We start from the raw sequence: 19124 nt of genomic DNA on the forward strand, positions 1-19124 counted from the left end.
AAAATAACATAACTATTTTATATTTATGTATTTTTATTAAAGGTAGTAATACATTTTTTATATTACCCACATGTAATTATTTATTCCTTATAATTTTTTTACATTAAGTATTTCTGTTGATTCATATATTTTTCCAGTATTTCTTTTTTGAACTCAAACTTCAAATACATTTTTATGAATAAACAAATAAATAAAATGAAGAAAGGACTTAAAGAGAACATGTCTGATGTCTTAAAGGTGGTGTAGCAACAGCCATCTCCTTCAGCTTTTGCCTCCTCATTCTAAAGACTGTGACTCTGGAGTCTGAGCTCTTCATCTCTGAGGCCCCACCGGCTGCTCAAGTTATTAACAGTCACCTTGAAAAGTGTGTCAGCATCATGTAAGCATCTTCTCTCTGGTCATATCTTGTTCCAGCCGCCAGTGACATCACGCAACAGGATATTATTAGCAGTCACTCACTCAAACGTGCAGAAGATCAGGGCCGACTTCCTGCTTTCTCCTGTGTTCACCATGGAGTCGTCCATAAATCCGTGTGAATCCAAACTGGATTCAACAAGGCGACATTGTCATCAGATAAGGGGGTCTGCGACCCGCAGCCACATCACAGTAAGTAGAAACGTATAAATATGTGAATTAATAATACATGTTATATATTGTTTTCTTCCTGCTTTCATATTTTAAAAGCTTTTTCCCGAGTATTCTGATTTCACATTTATCTGTTTTAATTTATGATTGAATTTATTATATATTGTCTTGTATTTCTGCATTAAAAAAATATATAATTGATTACTTTATTTAATTTATTACCATTCATAATACCTGTATACACTCACTATTTCCTATTAATTATTACGTATTTTAATTCCAATAATGTGTAATTTTATTTGACTAATCTACCTGTCACATTTCATTAGAATAATATAATTATGTGTATCATTTCTGATCAAATTTTAAATAAAATAATTGATCAAATAAATAAAATGTCTTTATTTATGATAATGATTCTTATTATTATAACCACAAATGTAAAAAACTATTAAAGAGCAACCCTCAAGCTTCCTGTGACTCCAGATGTTCTGAGTTCATCCTGTTACGCTGAAGCATCCAGTGGGCGGCGTCTGCTGGCTGGTGGAGAAGATCCAACTGAAGTGGCTCAGCAGTTGTGTGAAGAGAGTGCTGAGAGCTCTCTCAGATGTCCAGTGCTCTCCTGGCGAGTGCACACCCCAGGATTGGACCCTGAAGACTGGTTAGAGGTGACTGTTGTGGAGTGTCGTGCCTCCTCGTCTTCTCATTCCACTGGAGAAAAAACAAAACAAAAACGAAGCTCCAAAGTATCAATCTGCTTCCCATTACATCCGTGGCTGAAGGGGTTTCTCCACTCCGAGCGCGTCTTGGATGTGGCTCTCTTCATCCTTTTGTTCGGTCAATCACGTTGCTTCATCAAAAGGTTGTCTTCTACTTTGCTGTGCTCTCCACCATAGTCCTCAAAGAGAACCTGGAAACACAGAATAAAACGTTTTCCATTGAAAGTAGGCTGCCGTCCAGCACCGTTGTAGGAGAGTGGAGCAGTGTTGAAGACAATGTGAGTAGTAACGTAAGACGGACTTGTTCCTGAATCTGACGCCAACCATAGAGTAGCTACGTTTGCAGATGATGTTGTTCTGTGTGCTTCATCTTTATTGTTTTGATTGTGCATCAGGAAAGAAGAAAAAAACTCGACTGTGCGACTGGATTTGTGCGAGCATTAACCAGGCGACTTGAGTGGTTGAATGTTGATGGTCATAAACAGCATCCAGGCCCATCACAAGTGTGGGTGCTGTGTGTGTGAACCTCAGTAGACAACCACCATGTTCTCTCCATCATCACCTGCCCTCAGCCTCTTCTCCTTCTCATCTGAGGGATTTGCACTCACGTAAAAAAAACGCCTCGTCCCCTGAACCTCCTTCACATCTCGTCTCAACAGTAGCAGAGCTGCTACTGCAGAAGAAGACACGAAGCTCTGGACGTGTCAGGAGCAAAAATCCAACAACAACACGTTTGATTAATGAGAAGTTACGGATGACGTGCGGATCCTACCACCTGGCGGCGAGGCGGTGCAACGGCAGTTGAGCTCGCCGCGAAAACGAATTTACTTAACTAATTATTTTCAGTGGTATGAGTTCTGAGCCTGAATTAAAAGTAGAAATATTCGATTTAAATCGAATTAAATCCATTTTAGAATTGATTAATTTCTTCCATTATTTTACAAGATTACTTAACTTTTACTGGACCTAAATGTGAATTGTATATATTATTATTTATATAAATTTAAAAACAACTATATTACTTTTATTTACCTCATAGACTTGTGTTTATTGATTTCTATTTTGCATTAATAAAAAAAATCAGATTATTGACTCACATCCGATTCTAAATGACTATTGTATTTAACTGCATAAAATGTTGGCGTTAGATATTAGTGCATCCCTTTACACAAAGACATAACACAATAAATATTCCTGATCATTTAATGAGTCTCACACACATCACACACAACTGTTTAGTTTAATGGTTGAACAGCACATTGAACGCATCATAAATCCCACAAATCCCTTTTTTAATGTCAAATGATGGATGATGTGTTCAGGCTCTGGCTTCACTATATTTTCAATTGTCTGCCAAAACGACCCCAGAGTCGATTTGCATGACTACTATGGCAGAAAATGAATCTTTCCAGGGTACATCTGAATGCATCACACAAATTAAAAGCAAAAGCATTGTCACGTTTAACAATTATTAATAGATCTTTCTAATTAAAGACATTTCTTAACATCAAGCATTAACAGTCCAGAATCTGGTAGAACTAGAATGCATCACCTCAGTCTGGTTTTACCAATTTTCGTAGCTCTGAAGTGTCATTTCATATTGATTTAAGTTTATGGACCGAAAGCTCACTTGCTCTCTGACACAGTTAACTGCATCTATTTTAGACCATTGAGAAGACAGAATACAAAGCAATACCTTGTTGGAACAGTCACGTCTAAATAGGTCCCTACTCACATCACACCGTTTGAACTGAACCTCGGCAGACACTGTGCCTCACCATATACGCAACTGGATGAAGGAATAGCTGATATGCAGAGCTGAACCTCATAGGTCGCGTGCTTTGAAGATAGGCAGTTGGACACCAGTACCATGTATTTTTTCGCCACAAAGTCACCAGCAATCTCTAATTTGATACTATGCATGAAAAGAGAAGAAATTGTGAGTCAGAACACAGAATAAAAACAACATTGACCTTCATTTAACTGATGTGCAGTCCAGGTATTTAGAAAAGAGGATCACTAGTGTTGCTGCGCTAATGGCTACATTATAAAATAGACGCACAATCCAAAGTGTGGTTGTTTGGCGTGAACATGGCACAGTGTAAACCCAGCACACAACCCGCGGGTTTAAGCTAATTCACCGCGACAGGCATGTTGTCTTTCCGGTGAACGCTCCGAACGTGTCGCCCGAGAGACTCCATCCATTTGAAGGACTTCCCGCAATAGTTGCATACAAAGTGTTTCCCCTCGGTGTGTATCGTCTGGTGCCTGTTCAGGCCACTGGTGGTGACAAAGGTCTTGCTGCATATCTCGCATCGGTAGGGCCGCTCGCCTGTGTGTGTCCGGATATGCGCCACCAGATGGGAGCAGTTGTTGAAGCGCTTTTCGCAGACGGAGCAGGTGTACGGTTTGTCCCGGCCCTCCTCCGTGTCGAAGGTCTGGTAGAGTATGAAAGGTACGGGCGGCTCGTTCGTGTCCGGGGTGGGAGCAGGGGGTGACGACGAGATCATCTCCTTGATGTTGGGATCGAGGTCTTGCATCGGCTCGGGGTCTTGGTCTATCCAGAAGCTATCCTCACCTCCCTGCCGCTCCTCTTTCACCTGAGGAGGTTCCAGAAGCTGGCAGTCATCCTCACAGTGCTGAGACTCCTCGGGATCGGAACCAGATGGTTGCTGGTGAAGGACAGGAGACGAAGGGTGATGCAGCTCAGGGGGAGGAGGAGGAGAAAGCTGATGTTGCTCCAGGAGGTGATGATCAACACTGTCACTGTCTTCTCTCGGTTCTACAGGAGCAAAGCCAAACAACACATGAAACATTTTATTCTCAGATTAACGATATTTTTTTCGTAATTTTATTCTTAGTATTATTCATAAAACATAAAAAATAATAACACCGTTATAGAAGGAATTATTTGAAAATGACTTCACTTTAAGTCGACAACTACGCATGCGCAAAATACGTCCAGCGTATGATGGATCGACAGCCCCGCCCCCACCCCGTAGAACCGCGTCCATCAATCAATAAAATCGACGTGTGACAAAAGAAAACCTATGCGACACGAAACAATACCTTAATCTGTATCTAAATTATATGATTAGTATTTCCATTGCCCTCTACAGCTTTGCTGTATCAACTCACCCTCCTCCAGAAGCTTGAGCTGCATTCGAAGTCGACCGATTTCCAGATCCTTCGACCGGCAAATCTCTTCGTGGTACATCGCTATCGTCTTCTCAACAGCCCCGAGAATCTCCTCAGCAGCTGCGGTCAGTCTCTCGTTCAGAAAAACCCGCAACGACTGCATTTTAGACGCCGTTCCTTTTGGTTTTGAGCTCGAAGACAATGAGAAACGATTTTTTACGAGTCCCTGAACGTCACGCTTCGTTTGTAAATACGGAAATGATTCCCAGTTAGTGTGCGCTTTGCGCAGACAGCGCCCCCGCTGGTCTGGGCGGGAACCACTGGTGAACGTTATGACTTGTTCAATACCGCCGTTTTTTAATACCTTTATCTCGGGTTCCTCTCGAATCCGCTGACAAGACCTCAAACACGTATGAGGACTAGACATTGGTTGAATCACTTGTGGAGTTTTTCTGCCTGGAAGCCTTCTATTGAGGTCAACTAGTGAGCAGGTAAGATGATAAGCTGTCCAGACAGCAGCACCACAGTCGCGCGGCTTTTTTGTCAGGACTAATATATAAGAGAAGCAAAGAAACAAAAGACACCACAAACAAGTCTCTGATCGGTTTATTCAGCAGTTTCCTTACTGCCCTCCACCACTGTACCGGTCAGCAGGGACCAAAGCCAATACGAATGGATCGTGCACAAATGACTACATGGAGGAAGGGAAGCCACTGAACATCATGATCGCACAGAGAGACGAGATTAGAAACTGACTGGCCAGTGACTGTTCAAGTGAAGCAGCTGACGTTAGCTCATGAGGTCACTGCAGATATGGAAGTTATTCGTCAGTGCTGAGGTGTCCAGCCATCTCGACCTTAACTGACTAAAGAACGACACGATAAACCAGAGCGGGACGCTGGAACTCAGGTGCTTACAATAAAAACAAAACAAGTGCTAGAAGGTGCTGGTCAGGGCTCTTATGCCTTGGCGTTGATGATGTCAATGAACTCGGGTTTGAGCGAGGCTCCACCCACCAGGAAGCCATCCACGTCGTTCTGAGAGGCGAGCTCTTTGCAGGTGCCGCCGGTCACAGACCCTGAAAAGGTGGAGCAATGAGAAGCAGAAGGTTGAAGGCAGTGTAGGTCAGGGAACTGGACAAACCTCCGTAGATGATCCTGACTGAGTTGGCAACGGCCTCGGACACGTTTTTCTTCAGCCACGCCCTCAGCTTCTCATGAACCTCCTGAGCCTGTCATGGGGACATGTGAGAGGCTTGTGTAACAAGAAGTTTCATTCGTGAGTGCGAGCTTGTATTTGTGTGTGTGACAGAATGCTAACAGTTGTGTGACAAACAAAGGCAAATGTAGATGTGGTTGCGTTGTGCAGCTAGTTTTGCTACTATTTATTCACGAGTGTGAGCAGGCCTGAGTTGCATCAAGCTGTGTTGCTTCAGCTGAGTTCACACACACTGATAAGTCCAACAGCCTACCTGCTGCGGGGAGGCGGTCTTGCCGGTGCCGATGGCCCAGACAGGCTCGTAGGCCAGAACCACTTTGCTCCAGTCCTTTACATTGTCTGGGACACGCAGGGAGATAAGGGCAAAGTTTCACAAGCGCTTTCCCAAGTTGCAGCACACGCTAGATAGCGACAGTGGGCGTCATGCACCTGCGATGACTTTGGTCTGAGCGTAGACAACCTGCTCGGTGATGCCGCCCTCACGCTCGTCCAGCTTCTCGCCAATGCAGGCGATCACACCGAGACCGCTCTCCAGGGCATGAGCCGTCTTCTGGCCGATGAGCTGGACAGTCGCAGCGGCGCCACATGAGTGAAGTTCAAAAGACAGCCAAGGCAAAAACGATCCCAGACTCACCTCGTCGCTCTCGCCGAAGACGTGGCGTCTCTCCGAGTGTCCCAAGATCACCCAGCTCACGTTGCAGTCCTTGATCATCGCAGGGCTGGCGAAGAGTCACAGTCAGGGTTGAACCACCGACCATAACATCGCGCCCCCGATGGACTCACTCACTCACCTGATCTCCCCAGTGAAGGCTCCCTTTGGAACTTTGTAGCAGTTCTGAGCTGCAACCCCGAACTTGGGGTCGAGGTGGGCTCGTGCATAGTCCAAGTAGATGGAGGGGGCACCACATACGACCTCTGCAAACACCCCAGAACGCACGGCTCAGTACAAGTCACAGTACGACTTAACACATGTTGTGATTGGTAACTGCAGTACACTTCACCCAGATAAATGAGACTTCACTAGCTTTCAATGCACTTCATTATGACCACCTTATATGGTCCAGTTCTACCTCACCAAGGACAGAACTCGATACTGTGGCTTATACAGAGTAAACAATGACAAACGTGGAGGGGCTGATAAGTCCAGTCAAACTGAGTCGAGTCACTGACATCCACATTGTAACATTATCTTGGAGAGACGGGAGTCTATATTAAACAGCAGCTGTTATTACTGGATTGGTAAAGGTCATTCCTCAGTCAAGCCTCCTTGGGTAAAGGTCTGAGTTCACCATCGGAAAGGTCAGCTTCATGGCGACTTTCTGCGGTGCGTCCATGGAGGTCGGTGGGGAAGACTGTCCGCTTGGCACTGTCAGGGGCGGTTTTTATTATTGGAGCAAGGTCCAAGGAGAGTGGGTGCAGGATGGGTTTGTTCAGGCCTCAGATTGACAACACCACAGTTGCATAACTACCCTGGGGATGTAGTAATAACAGACTGGAGGAACCTCTTGGTGTTCAGGCTGGCACATGATTTTCTGTCTAAAGAACCGCAGAGTCAAGCTTTTTGGGAGTGTTTCCTGGCTGCAGGGTGAGGGAAGCTAACATCTCCTGCGACGTTCACGTTACTAAACAGGACCTGTTGCAGCAATACTTACATATTCCATTCAGATTTTGTTTGTCCCCCTGCTTCTTTATCTTTGTGCGAAGCGAACTCGTTGTCAGCCTGAGTATTACTAGTTTGCATGTAAAAGAAAAGGGATGTTACAAACGACCGACCGCACTTGAATGCACCACGCGCTGTCACAGAAGCTGCTGGGCTACGTGCAACTGCAAACGCACACCCACCACTGAAATAACCAGGAATACGGGCCCCTTTCCCGTCGTTTCTGCGCCCAACCTTGCCATCGCCTAGTATGATACCAGGATTAGACACGCATTTTCACTAAACCGATTGAAACTGAGTAAATATTTGCAGATCAAGGGCCCAGTTAAGACTGAACAAATGGATTGTGATTCAAGGACACACACATAGAACCGAGTTGAAACTTGTGTTACAAAAGCACACACCGACATTGGGATCCACACTGGCTGCATTCATGGTCTGGATCAGTTCCCCCAGGCTTTTCTTATCGCCGTTCATCTTCCAGTTTCCGCCGACGAAAAACTTCCTGCTCATGTTTGCGGCGTTCTTGGTCGATTCCTGAGGTAAATCGGTTCCAAATGGGTCGAACCCTGTCAAGGGGAGAAGAGCGGACGTGATAGAGCAGATTCAAGTATTTATTCGCACGGAGTCGTTGACCCCGCCTCTGATCCGCTCCTATTGGTTTCTGTCGGACCGCCCGTGAACGCGTCTTCCGCTACCGAGGATTGGAAGAACGAAATGTCATGAGACGTTCAGTGCCAGTTCCACTTTTTAATTTTATCAAGGACAACTATTCAAATAGTCATTTTATCTGTACAAATGGCCACGGAGATGGAAGAAGACACAAATTAAAGGTAGCGGAATGGCACGATATTAAAAAAATAAAATTAAACAAAAAGGCAGTCGTTTATTGCTTTAGATGCACGTTGACGTGATTGAAATGTTGTGGAAATTGGTTACCGGACATTGAGTTCGAGTCTTGGGGATGTAAAATTATCATTCATTCATTCATTCATTCGCTCTCGTCCTCACCGGCGTTTGTCTCTTTAAACGCTAGTATGACGCGATGATCCTGCTGCTCGCTGATTGGTCAGGACCGCTCTAAAGATGTATACCCATCATGCACCGCGGCCAGTCCTTCTGTTTTGCAATTCTATATAAACGACCAGAATGAATCATAAATATTTGCGCACCATCATTCGGGATTGATTTAATAGGGCGTGTTGAGTATGATGCAAACAGACATGGTGATCTGCAGGCACCATGACGTAGCAATAGGCATGGCACTTACTAAGGCCTGCCAGGACTCACTGTACCTTCGGAACTAAAGCTCTTTAGACAATTTTCCAGCAGGCGCCTCTTAAAGAGGAGCCCACATTCACGTCCAAAGTAACAACGTTATGTTGATATAGGACTAATCGCCACAGTATGATCCTTGAAAAAAAAAAAAAACGTCGTTAATGTATCGATATATATCGGTTAACAATGATAGTGGCCGTATAGCGGACATCGTGGTTTCCGTAGTGTAGTGGTTATCACGTTCGCCTAACACGCGAAAGGTCCCCGGTTCGAGACCGGGCGGAAACAGTTCTTTTGTACACGGGTACAGAAGGTCATCAACCGTTATTCCATTCACGAAGTATATCAGATTTTTTCCAACAAAGTTTTTAACCGGGTGCAAACTTTTTTTTTCTTAACTCCTCTTCCTTTCATTCAGTTTCCGTAGTGTAGTGGTTATCACGTTCGCCTAACACGCGAAAGGTCCCCGGTTCGAGACCGGGCGGAAACAAGTTTTATACATTCAATGTAAAAGTTAAATTTTGTTTATGGTGCTCTGTCGCGAAAAACGATACTCCCCGTCGGGGAATCGAACCCCGGTCTTCCGCGTGACAGGCGGAGATACTGTCCACTATACTAACGAGGAAGTGACCGCTGTGTGAGGTATTGAAGCAGAAACCAAAATCTCAGTCGTCTAAGCCGCTCCGTCGAATTCTGCCATTGAAGTATGTTCTTGTTACTGTTCTTATTCGTGTTCTCTCATCTCCCTAGACACGGAGTTTCTATCATGATCACATGATGGTCCACGCTAATGATTACAAAATGTGTGATACAACAACGCACACTTCCGAAAAAAGGACATGTATACGGTCATGTACGGTTAAGAGTTCCGACATCAGACGTAGCTGCAGAAAAAAAGTTGTTTCCGCCCGGTCTCGAACCGGGGACCTTTCGCGTGTTAGGCGAACGTGATAACCACTACACTACGGAAACGGCCATAATACATCAGGTGTCCCGTACAGACTTCATGTGACGTATGAAGACTTCGATGAGAAAACAAATGTTTCCGCCCGGTTTCGAACCGGGGACCTTTCGCGTGTGAGGCGAACGTGATAACCACTACACTACGGAAACGACAACTCGCTTACTAAAGCGACACACTCCACCCATGGTCTTCATTCACAACAATACTGCAGAGCCTCGATAGACTCCAAACGTATCCACTACATAGATAATAAATTCACATAAATGCAAATAGCAGTTCATAACAATATCGATATTGAAAATACCTAATAAATGTCATGAATCTGTAGGGTGAATAGAATCCAAAAGATGGCGCTGTCTCCTCCATTATATCTTCTCATGTCTGCGTTTGTGTTTGCGTTGCAATCTGAATCATACAATAATGTTGATTTTCTTGGCAACTATTTCGGGAGAATAATGCATTCATTTCCAGAAAATAAATATTAAATTAAAAAACTTTCAGCTGTTATTATCTGGGAGGAAAATTAAAAAGAACATTCCAGGGAAAACGATAAAAGACGTCTCAAACACAAATTCATATTTTTACTGTCCACGTGAGGATAGAAACCGACGCGATGCTCCAACTAATCGATAGTCTAACGCGCCCAGTGACGCGAATTAGAGGGAAACGTTTAAGTTCCTCCTTAAGTTGATGGGACTTAGTCAAAGCTGATGTCCTCGCTTCACAACAAACGAAAAACAAAAGAGTTAAAAGCAAACTACTCGTACAGCACGCTGGCTTTATTCGCATTTGTGACGTAATCGCTTTAGCTGTCTTCTAAAACCCGGATGTCAAACACTTCGCTAAAGATGAACGAAGTGACGGGAAGCGTGAAGCGAAGGCGAGGCGGGGTTGGAGGAGGAGGATCAGCTCACTTTTGCTCCGGGGGAGGCTGCGACGCGGAGGGCCTTTAAAGGACGGTGGGGTGGGTGTCGGCGTGTGCTCCGAGAGTTCACTGAACCGTCGAGAGGAGACGTTTCCGCCCACAAGAAAGATGGCGGCTCCCTTACTGGAGAAGCTGTCGGAGTCTTTAGGATCTCCCGAACCCGCGGTTCGACTCATTTTATCCATTTTAATCGGTGAGTTACGTCTGCATTCAGTTGTTGTTGTTGTTGCGGAAGCTAACCGGCTCGACAGCGGTGTCGGTGGCTAGTTTGCGTGCGCGCAACTGTTTGTGGTCTGACCGTCCAAGTGCTCAGAAGTGGACTTGTGTGGCTAGCTATAGCTTCTCCAGGTACTTCACTGACCCGCACAGGTGTGAGTTTTTACCTGCTCAAACGCACAGCCAAACACGGCCCTGCTAAACTTGAACAGCAGACGTCCATTAAGAAAATCAATGAAGACATTTGCAAGTGTTCCGACAACATCTCCAGTGACAGCTAACCTTCCGGTAACTGACTGGGGTTCGAGTGCCCCCCACATCCCCTCCTCCCTTCACGGTGTCCCATAAATGGGTCAAAGTAAATGGGGCGGTCAGAAAGTGTGCTCAGTGCTTTAGAGAGCTGCCCATTGGAAACACAGAGGTCTTGTTCACAGCTAACATTGTAGTTGGAGCCAAACAACTTGGTCAACATACTCAGAAGCGATGTCAGTCAGTCAGTGCTCTTTCGTGTGAGTCCCAGTTAGTTGTACCCCTCTGGTTCCTTGTTGCAGCTCCTGGATGCTCTTAAGAGGAGTTTTACCAGGGGGACATCCTGAACCATCTCAGCAACAATCCGTCTCCTATAGCAACAATCTTGGTTCTTGTTGAGGGTAAACCCGAGCATTCTCGCTGCTGCTCAACCTGCTGCCAATAGATGTTGCTGACCTTCATAATTGTATTTTTAAAAAGTATATCAAAGCTGATCACTTAAATGTCCATATCACTGTGTTTACTTGTACCTCTTGAATGTCATGTACTGTCCCTTAGTTTACCATTTCTGACACAGCAATTGGTATCGCCCTATAAAGTTGGTGAAAATGGCAGTGCAGTTCTGTTATCTGATATGACTCCAGAGTGACGATGCAAGACCTTCAATGTTCACTGGTCATTGATCAGGCTTGTTTGATTTAGTCCTGATACGCATGATGACGTCAGCTCTGCAACTGCTGCTAGTATTTGGCAAGCTTCCACAGCAAATGGTTTTGGTAGGACCAGTAAACCCACAGCCAATAAAATAGACAGCACCTATTCAGAGGATCCGCTGGTTGAAGACAAACACAGTAATGTGCAAACTTATCAGCCTGATGGCATGTTACATATTTGCCGTCAGGATAAGTTAATAATTGTGTTTGTGCAGGCACGTCATGTACTGCTTTCCTTTACATTTCACCCTGAGCACACTTTCATGCCAGTAGCTAACGCCACTCATGCTCAGCACACATCAGAAGCATGGAGGTGGGGGAGGGTGTTGTCATGACCTCTGAACTTTGTTCTGACACATGGACAAGTCTGCGTCTCTCCCAACAGCTCATAGACAAATCAGCCCTGTCATCTCCACAGACTGTGGCTTACTGAGTTGCTCAAGGTGGTTGTATAATAATGTGGTCTGAGCGTAACAGCCCGACAAAGGGCACGTGGGGATCTTGAAGTAACCAGGCGTCTATCACAACCAGCAAGCAGGGTGTCTTTAGATTGGTGTTACTATTCTGTCAGATTTTAAAGACACGGACTATAGAAATAAAAGACTGGATTTTTGGTTACTTGGATTTCTGCTCGCCAACTCATGTAGCAAAGACATAAACTCTGAAGCTGAAGATGGACATTCCATAACACGTCATCCGAATACATCAAGCACACACCCTTTAATCTGTTCATTCTGGAAATGGACACACCCTCTGTTTAAAATCTGCTCTGTGCTGAGGTATGTGACTCTCACTTGTATGGAGATATTCAAGGGGCGCAGCGTTTTATCCTGTTCACTTCCTCGTCCTTCACTTGACATTCAATCCCTGCTAAGAACAGAGCCTTCAGCTGTTCCCCGTGCTGTTGTCTGTGCCAATGATCAGGGAAGTCTATGAGGAAACTTCTCCAAAAGTTGACTAGCTAGTGGTCGCCCCTAGAAAAGTCCTAGGATAAGGTTGAAGCTGGAATGTATCCTCCTTCTCTGGAGTTGTGCAATGTTGCCTGCTTTGAGGTGAATCTTCTGGGTGTGGGAATTTTAGTTGGGTGTTAGTATTGAAACGCCCACGTTTAAATCCTCAAGTTTATGCCGTGAACAAATCACCTTCAGTTCAAAATCCCACCTTCAATTAACCCCAGCGAGTAACGATCATTTTAATTTGATGAACAAAGATGAATCTGTTTGAGCTCGGGCGTCCTTGAGTTGCCGCCGGTTGAAGGAGAAGTGGATCAACGGAAGATTACTGCAGACAGAATTCACACCATTCGAAGCTGCTAACCCATTTCCTTTTGGTTAAGTCCCAGTGTTTGCTTCACACTGCACCTCATTCACACTCTTGGATGTTTTATTTCAGGACACAAGGGATTCAGATTTTTCTTGACTCGTCTGTGTGTGTCTTCAACACATTTAAAGATATGGTTTTTTTTTTTTAATTATTCTTTCATATCTAGAAAGAACATATCTTCCTTTTGTCGATCTGGATATTTGTTGATATTTATTTACGTTTTGTTTTGTATCAACCTGTGATTATAGTGCTCATTCTGTCCCGCCCAATTTTGACATTTTCAGAATATGAACGTGCTTTTTTTGCATTTGCATCCAGAATTCAAATTATTTTAAAAGAATAAGTGTTATTTTACTTATTTTCTATCTTTTCACCCAAGTTAACTTATTCACCTGTTGAATTTTATAGTGTTGGTACAAAAAAAAGTTTTGCTTTTTTTATTTTTGAATTCATCACTCATTAAAAAAATGTCGAGAAATGTACGATCTCATTTTCCAGTTCATCAAGTGTGATGTTCAGTTAATCTTGGCATCCAAGTAGCCGCCCGAGCTCTTGTCTGCGACCTGTTGCGAGGTCGTGCTGAATTAACAGTTTTCTATTTTTCTGTGCAGCGTATCCTTGTGCTCTGGTGTATCGCCGTTTCCTGTTTTATCAGCCTGCACCCGTCATCCACTTGTTCCACACGCTGTCTGGACTGGCTCTGGCCACATTTAACTTTGGTGAGACCAACTTCAACAAGACACAATGAACTTATTGATAGAAGATCATTTCAGTTATCTAACTCTTTTAAGACGTGTCATATCTTGATTATGATTTTTCATACTCATACTATTATTTAATAGTTTTTTATTTTATTGTTCTATTATTGTTTTACACTGGCGCATAATTTATGATAAAATATGCATGGTAGTCCTTTGAAACATCACATAAAGTGACAAGACGGTCCAGTTTTGGTTGTGTGAGTACAGCATGGGCTCTCGGGCTCCTGATCACTCACACATTGTAGTCAGCAGCTCTACTTGAGTCTCTCACAGATGGAGCACCTATTACTGGACCTAATCTGTCTTTGTTCTTCTGTGTGACTAACGCCTCTCTTCTCTCTGTCCTGTCATTGCTGCGCTTGGACTTTACAGCAGGTCTGTTGTTCCGTCTTCTTCCCAGTGGAACACTTATTTCCTCGCAGTAGATTTCCCACGGTGTCCGATCACTGCCGCGTTGCTCTGCCATCTGTAGAACTGGTTACACTCCACTGATTCGCGGTCCTTCTCCTCCCCCGCCCGTGTGCTTCCTCCAGGATCTCAGATCTATCACTCGGCAGTATGCATCCTGGTTCAGTTCCTGATGCTGAGGCTCATGGGAAGGACGGTAACAGCTGTCCTGAGCAGCTTCATCTTCCAAATGGTGAGAACCCCTGCTGTTTCTGTCTCACTTTCTCCCCACTGTCACACCATCCATCTGATTATTGCATCATTCCCACGTCCAAAGCCTCTAATCTTACAGAGTCACATGTTCCTGCTCCGGAGTAGGACATTACCCACAACAATCTTGTGCTTTGATTGCTTCATTCTCCTCTGAAGGGACCCGATTGTGCCGGCGAGTGAAAGGCTCATGACAGGGTTGAAGCCTTTCCTTCCGCAAGAATGCAGTGGACCTGTAATAGCGTTCACATATTACTCGCCAGCAGTGCACTTCACGAAATATCTCCAACTTTACGCTCAAGTTTGCTCCAAAAAGGGCCATTTCATGCTCTGCTCTTCTCTACTCGACTGAAGGGCTGCTCAGGTCCACTCCAAGTCATTATTAGTGTGTGCTCTTCCTGCTTCCTGCATTTCCTCAAGTCTTTTTGCTTTGTTGAGCAATAAATGACAACAGTGTCTCTTGGTGTCCCAGGTCTACCTGCTGGCAGGTTACTACTACACTGCCACAGGGGAGTACGACATCAAGTGGACGATGCCTCACTGCGTTCTGACACTAAAGCTCATAGGTGAGTTGAGCTTCCTCATCTGTTCCTGTGCAGAGACTGAGCTCCTTCTCTCTGCACCTTTCCTTTTGATGTCAGGTTTGTCGTTGGACTACTTTGATGGCGCCAAGGAGCCGGTGAGTTGGTCACATGACACATGCTGCCACTGCAGCTTGACTCCCCAGAGAGAGCAGCGTTCAAGTCCCGTCCCTCTCTGTCCTCGCTCATAGTCACAGCTGAGCCCTGAACAGAAGGACTCCGCCGTGCACACTGTGCCCTCCTTCCTGGAGGTCTGCGGTTTCTCTTACTTCTATGGCGGCTTCCTGGTGGGGCCCCAGTTTACGCTACGCAGCTACCAGAGGCTGGTGGCCCGGGAGCTCACGGACCGCCCAGGACAGCCTCCGAACAGGTGCGTGGTTGGAAACTCGGTCCATCTGACCTCACTACAGCCTCCTGATCTTTAATGTCATCTCATTCCCTCCCTCAGTATGGTTCCAGCCATGAAGAGGTTCGCCCTGGGCTTCGTCTGCCTCGTGCTGTTTGCCACATTCAGCCCCTCATTCCCAGACAGCTACATGCTGACAGAAGAGTACAAGGTGAGAGCCGCAGCGTTTGACCTGTGACGTGTCGCTTCTTACCGTGCGCTCGCCTCCATTACAGGCCCAGCCCTTCTGGTACCGCTGCGTGTTCATTCTGCTGTGGGTCAAAATCATCCTCTACAAGTACGTCAGCTGCTGGGTGATCGCGGTGAGTTTTGGTTTTGTTTTCAATAAGTGCAAGCTTCCCAGAATCACAGACTCCAGTGTTTAACCTTTTTTTGTTTTTGTTTTTTCACCTTTGCTGTTTTTTGAATCACCTTTGCTTTGTCCACTCACCCTCTGTCTGTTCTTTTTCCTTATTTGTGTTTTTCTTTTGTCCATTTTTTAGTCCTTCCTTTCTCCCATCACATCAGTCTTAAGCTTTCACTTTTTTTTTTCTTTCTCAACACTTTCTTTTCTCACTTTCTATTGCTTCTGTCTTTGACTGTTTAGATTAGAAGCATGAGGAGGCATTAAAAAGGCAAACAAGATGGAAGCCGCACTTTCTGATACTTAACTGGGAAATAAACAAATGCACTTGTCGCCCTAGTTTGACCGGTTAGAGGCATGAAAATGTGTAACTGTGTGTGATTTGCATGTGTACGGTAAGTCTCATGGTCGCGTGTGAAATTTGCCTGCTGCAGGAAGGCGCGTGTATCCTCTCAGGCCTGGGCTACAACGGCGCGGAGGACGGGAAGCCCAAGTGGAACGCCTGCGCCAACATGAAGGTGTGGCTGTTTGAGACCACGCCGCTCTTCTCAGGAACCATCTTGTCCTTCAACATCAACACCAACGCGTGGGCTGCCAGGTCAGCGACAGATGTCGTGTTTATTATGAACGCTTGTTAAAAATTGACGGCGGAACAAGACCAGGCCGTGTCTCGCGTAACGTATCGGAGAGTCGGAAAGTGGAATTTAACTGAAGACGTTTTACTGTGGAAGGTGTGACAAATTAGAATGTTTGGTGTCAACACAACAAGATTTCTTTGTTTATGTGACGTTGCCATAGTTACAGCCACTGGCCTCCTGTTTTGTTAAAGCCAGTTCCTTATGTTGCGTAGTGTCGGATTTCATTGGGCCTTCGGTCGTGTAACGCGTGTCGTCGCTCTTCTCGGGGCCCGCAGGCATGTCTTCAAGCGCCTGAGGTTCCTGGGCAACAAGACTCTGTCGCACGTCGCCACGCTGATGTTCCTATCGATATGGCACGGGCTCCACTCGGGATACTTCATGTGCTTCTCCATGGAGTTTATCATCGTCATCGTGGAGAGACAGGTGCGGTTTTAAAGGCGCTGCTGGATGTGCTGTTGTCCAGGAAGGCCTTTCACTGCTGTGTGTTCCAGGCCCAGAGTCTGGTGAAGGACAGCCCAGCCTTGACCAAACTGGCCAACAGCCCCCTCTACCCATTCATCTATGTAGTGCAGCAGCTGATCCACTGGTTCTTCATGGGCTACTCCCTGGTGCCCTTCTGCCTCTTCACCTACGACAAATGGCTGCAGGCAAGTCCCGCTCACCAAACCTCCTTGAATCTAGTCATTCATTACCAAAACAAGGCTCCACTGCTGTTACTCCAGCCCGCTGCTGGCAGCAGGCCTTCTTCTTGTTGTATTTTGTGCGTCATCTGTTGCGTCCGCACTCGAACAGAAGAAACGTTTTGAGAAAACCTTGAGATTATAATTAGACCTTCACCATGGTAACGCCAAGTGTCCTCGTGGGGAAGGCGTCGGCGCTGACGTTGCTCTCTGACTGCCCAGGTCTACTCCTCGGTCTACTTCTGCGGCCACGTCTTCTTCCTGCTGGCGTTCCTCGCCATGCCGTACCTGCGACGGATGCTGGTGCCAAGACAGGAGCGGAGCCAGAAAAAGCAGGAGTAAATCCCGGTACCAATGGTCGCCATGGTGAGGAGTCGCAATCGCACCTGCATTAACCCGTCCATGATCTGCACCAGTCCGTCATGAGTCATGTTGGGAGACTCAATTGTTCTAAACGCCACACAGTGGTATCTCCAATTAGCCAGTTCTTAATTGGTCTCTGTGGTGCAGCAGGTCCTGGCTGCCACGGATAAGCAGAAGCTACTTCTCACACTCTTCACTGTGAGGCTTTAGTTTGGACTTTTGATGCACCAATGTGACTTTTTCATCTTGGTTTGGCCTCATAACTGTTTTCCCCATCAATCTTATTTCTTGTTTTTTTCCTCATAGTTGGAACATGAGGTGTGACAATGGTGGAACATGATCCACCGTTGTCACATAGGTTTGTGGTTTGCCACACAGGGAAGTCATTGCGCCTTCTGGCTTGGACTTTCTCACCTGTAATAAGTGTCGCGTTGTATTCTGTTGGTATTTTCTGAGGTACATTTACTTCTTATTTCTACTCTGAAATTACGATATCAAAATGATTCTATGCCTTGTTTCTCTTTTATTGGTGTACAATTCATCATAGTTGACATCACAACATTGATCTTTTCTGGGATGGATTTGACTTCATTTATTGATTTGTTTTTTTTATTATTCATTATCTATGTGTTGTTTTTTTGTTTTTGTTGTTTGTTTTACTCCATTTTTTTTTCTCTTTCAGATTCATAAAAGAGAACTGTCCGATGAAGGGAACTGTGACTCAAGGAGCCGAATGGAAAATATTTTTACGGCCTTTAGTAAGATAATATATATATAAAAAAAAATGTCCATGTAAAAAAAAAAATAAATCTATATATTTTTGTGTTTTAAACAACAAGGGTGGTTTTATAAACGTTCTGTGAAATGTTTACAGGAAATGACCATCGTGCCACACCAGGTATTTGTGAGCCAATCAGGGGCCATTTCCTGTTTTCTTTGCGGTTTTCGGGGAGGCACGCGGGACCTGTTGAACTTGAGACTTTAACTTGCTGTCGACACTGAATTGCACTCAACGGCGGTGGGTTTGTGGGAACCCGTCTCTGACTCCGATGTTTTGTCTTCATGTGTGTTTCATTGTTTCCGGTCTGGTGTCGAGCCGCAGGACGCATGTTTAGTTGTTGTGATCTCTCACGTCATGTGGTTCCAAGCCTGATTGTTCGTGGAGGACGGCTGCCTGTGGCAGAACAAGCGATGTCGCTGACCCCTCCACCCTTCATCCCCACCCCGCTGCTCTCCACCACCCAACGAAACATGGCCTTGTATCGATGAATGTTTTTATGCTTCAATTTGTGATTTCAGAGACTTGATTTTATAAAACAGCTTTTATGGACTAAAGAACATTTTGTAGCTTTGTAAAACATTTCACGGAATAAGTTTTCGTTGTCCTCTGAAGAGTTGTATTTTTGTTGTCTTCTGTTCGCCTCTGCTGTCTGTCTGATCAACTTTGAAATGGTTTATAAATGATTGTCTTTTCTCTTTGTCTGCGTCTTTGTCTGGCGCCCCGTGAGGGAAGACTGTCAGCCACATCCTGCAGGTTGGGAAGGTTCGAATCTGTCAACCCAGACTTAACCTACAACTTAATGGAGTTGAACATTAGCATTAATGCAGGCTGAGTTTCTGATCAAGTGGGTAGTGAAGAAGAGAGTGCAGCTGGGGTGGAGATGAAGACAGAAGAAAAGGGAGTCAGAGGAGTCAGATGCTCTCATT

The 19124-nt window shown here is 45.2% G+C and overlaps 3 protein-coding genes and 5 non-coding genes across 10 annotated transcripts; 3 read left to right on the plus strand and 5 right to left on the minus strand.

The window, feature by feature from the left end:
* Window positions 1-2510: 2510 nt before the first annotated feature.
* Window positions 2511-4672, minus strand: LOC128746507 (zinc finger and SCAN domain-containing protein 21-like). Its single transcript, XM_053843599.1, has 2 exons — window positions 4443-4672; window positions 2511-4086 (listed from the first exon to the last, which is right to left on the minus strand). The coding sequence occupies exons 1-2, from the start codon at window positions 4603-4605 to the stop codon at window positions 3437-3439; spliced, it is 813 nt and encodes a 270-aa protein (XP_053699574.1). The 5' UTR covers window positions 4606-4672; the 3' UTR covers window positions 2511-3436.
* A 364-nt stretch (window positions 4673-5036) lies between these two features.
* On the minus strand, window positions 5037-7960 carry tpi1b (triosephosphate isomerase 1b). The gene is made up of 7 exons (XM_053887826.1): window positions 7725-7960; window positions 6452-6575; window positions 6295-6379; window positions 6090-6222; window positions 5914-5999; window positions 5586-5673; window positions 5037-5520 (listed from the first exon to the last, which is right to left on the minus strand). Exons 1-7 carry the CDS (start codon window positions 7831-7833, stop codon window positions 5402-5404), a joined length of 744 nt encoding a protein of 247 aa, XP_053743801.1. The 5' UTR covers window positions 7834-7960; the 3' UTR covers window positions 5037-5401.
* An 853-nt stretch (window positions 7961-8813) lies between these two features.
* Window positions 8814-8886, plus strand: trnav-aac (transfer RNA valine (anticodon AAC)). Its single transcript has one exon. It is a non-coding gene; the product is annotated as a tRNA-Val (tRNA).
* Window positions 8887-9015: 129 nt separating this feature from the next.
* On the plus strand, window positions 9016-9088 carry trnav-aac (transfer RNA valine (anticodon AAC)). The gene has a single exon. It is a non-coding gene; the product is annotated as a tRNA-Val (tRNA).
* A 63-nt stretch (window positions 9089-9151) lies between these two features.
* trnad-guc (transfer RNA aspartic acid (anticodon GUC)) lies at window positions 9152-9223 on the minus strand. Its single transcript has one exon. It is a non-coding gene; the product is annotated as a tRNA-Asp (tRNA).
* A 274-nt stretch (window positions 9224-9497) lies between these two features.
* On the minus strand, window positions 9498-9570 carry trnav-aac (transfer RNA valine (anticodon AAC)). The gene has a single exon. It is a non-coding gene; the product is annotated as a tRNA-Val (tRNA).
* A 68-nt stretch (window positions 9571-9638) lies between these two features.
* Window positions 9639-9711, minus strand: trnav-cac (transfer RNA valine (anticodon CAC)). The gene has a single exon. It is a non-coding gene; the product is annotated as a tRNA-Val (tRNA).
* Window positions 9712-10500: 789 nt separating this feature from the next.
* lpcat3 (lysophosphatidylcholine acyltransferase 3) lies at window positions 10501-18896 on the plus strand. 3 transcript variants are annotated; one of them, XM_053887684.1, is made up of 13 exons: window positions 10501-10680; window positions 13600-13707; window positions 14280-14389; window positions 14879-14972; window positions 15048-15085; window positions 15179-15357; window positions 15436-15544; window positions 15609-15695; window positions 16171-16334; window positions 16650-16797; window positions 16866-17021; window positions 17277-17402; window positions 18100-18896. In XM_053887684.1, the coding sequence occupies exons 1-12, from the start codon at window positions 10596-10598 to the stop codon at window positions 17394-17396; spliced, it is 1398 nt and encodes a 465-aa protein (XP_053743659.1). In that variant the 5' UTR covers window positions 10501-10595; the 3' UTR covers window positions 17397-17402; window positions 18100-18896. The 3 variants fall into 3 exon arrangements, with proteins under 3 accessions (XP_053743659.1, XP_053743658.1, XP_053743660.1); XM_053887683.1 differs by having other exon boundaries at window positions 10509-10680; window positions 17277-17420; XM_053887685.1 differs by having other exon boundaries at window positions 10511-10680; window positions 14283-14389; window positions 17277-17420; window positions 18100-18895.
* Window positions 18897-19124: the final 228 nt, after the last annotated feature.

This window comes from Synchiropus splendidus, chromosome 15 (genome assembly GCF_027744825.2).
Source record: "Synchiropus splendidus isolate RoL2022-P1 chromosome 15, RoL_Sspl_1.0, whole genome shotgun sequence".
Classification (NCBI taxonomy): Eukaryota; Metazoa; Chordata; class Actinopteri; order Syngnathiformes; family Callionymidae; genus Synchiropus; species Synchiropus splendidus.

Coding starts and splice junctions, on each gene's coding strand:
- LOC128746507 (XM_053843599.1), bottom strand. CDS start 4,605: ATGCAGTCGTTGCGGGTTTTTCTGAACGAGAGACTGACCGCAGCTGCT. Junction 4,087..4,442: donor GCTCAAGCTTCTGGAGGAGG/GTGAGTTGATAC, acceptor TTGCTCCTGTAG/AACCGAGAGAAGACAGTGAC.
- tpi1b (XM_053887826.1), bottom strand. CDS start 7,833: ATGAGCAGGAAGTTTTTCGTCGGCGGAAACTGGAAGATGAACGGCGAT. Junction 6,576..7,724: donor CAGTGTGGATCCCAATGTCG/GTGTGTGCTTTT, acceptor GGGTGTTTGCAG/AGGTCGTATGTGGTGCCCCC. Junction 5,674..5,913: donor AGACCGCCTCCCCGCAGCAG/GTAGGCTGTTGG, acceptor TCCCCATGACAG/GCTCAGGAGGTTCATGAGAA.
- lpcat3 (XM_053887684.1), top strand. CDS start 10,596: ATGGCGGCTCCCTTACTGGAGAAGCTGTCGGAGTCTTTAGGATCTCCC. Junction 14,973..15,047: donor TCTGACACTAAAGCTCATAG/GTGAGTTGAGCT, acceptor TTTTGATGTCAG/GTTTGTCGTTGGACTACTTT. Junction 17,022..17,276: donor CCTACGACAAATGGCTGCAG/GCAAGTCCCGCT, acceptor CTGACTGCCCAG/GTCTACTCCTCGGTCTACTT.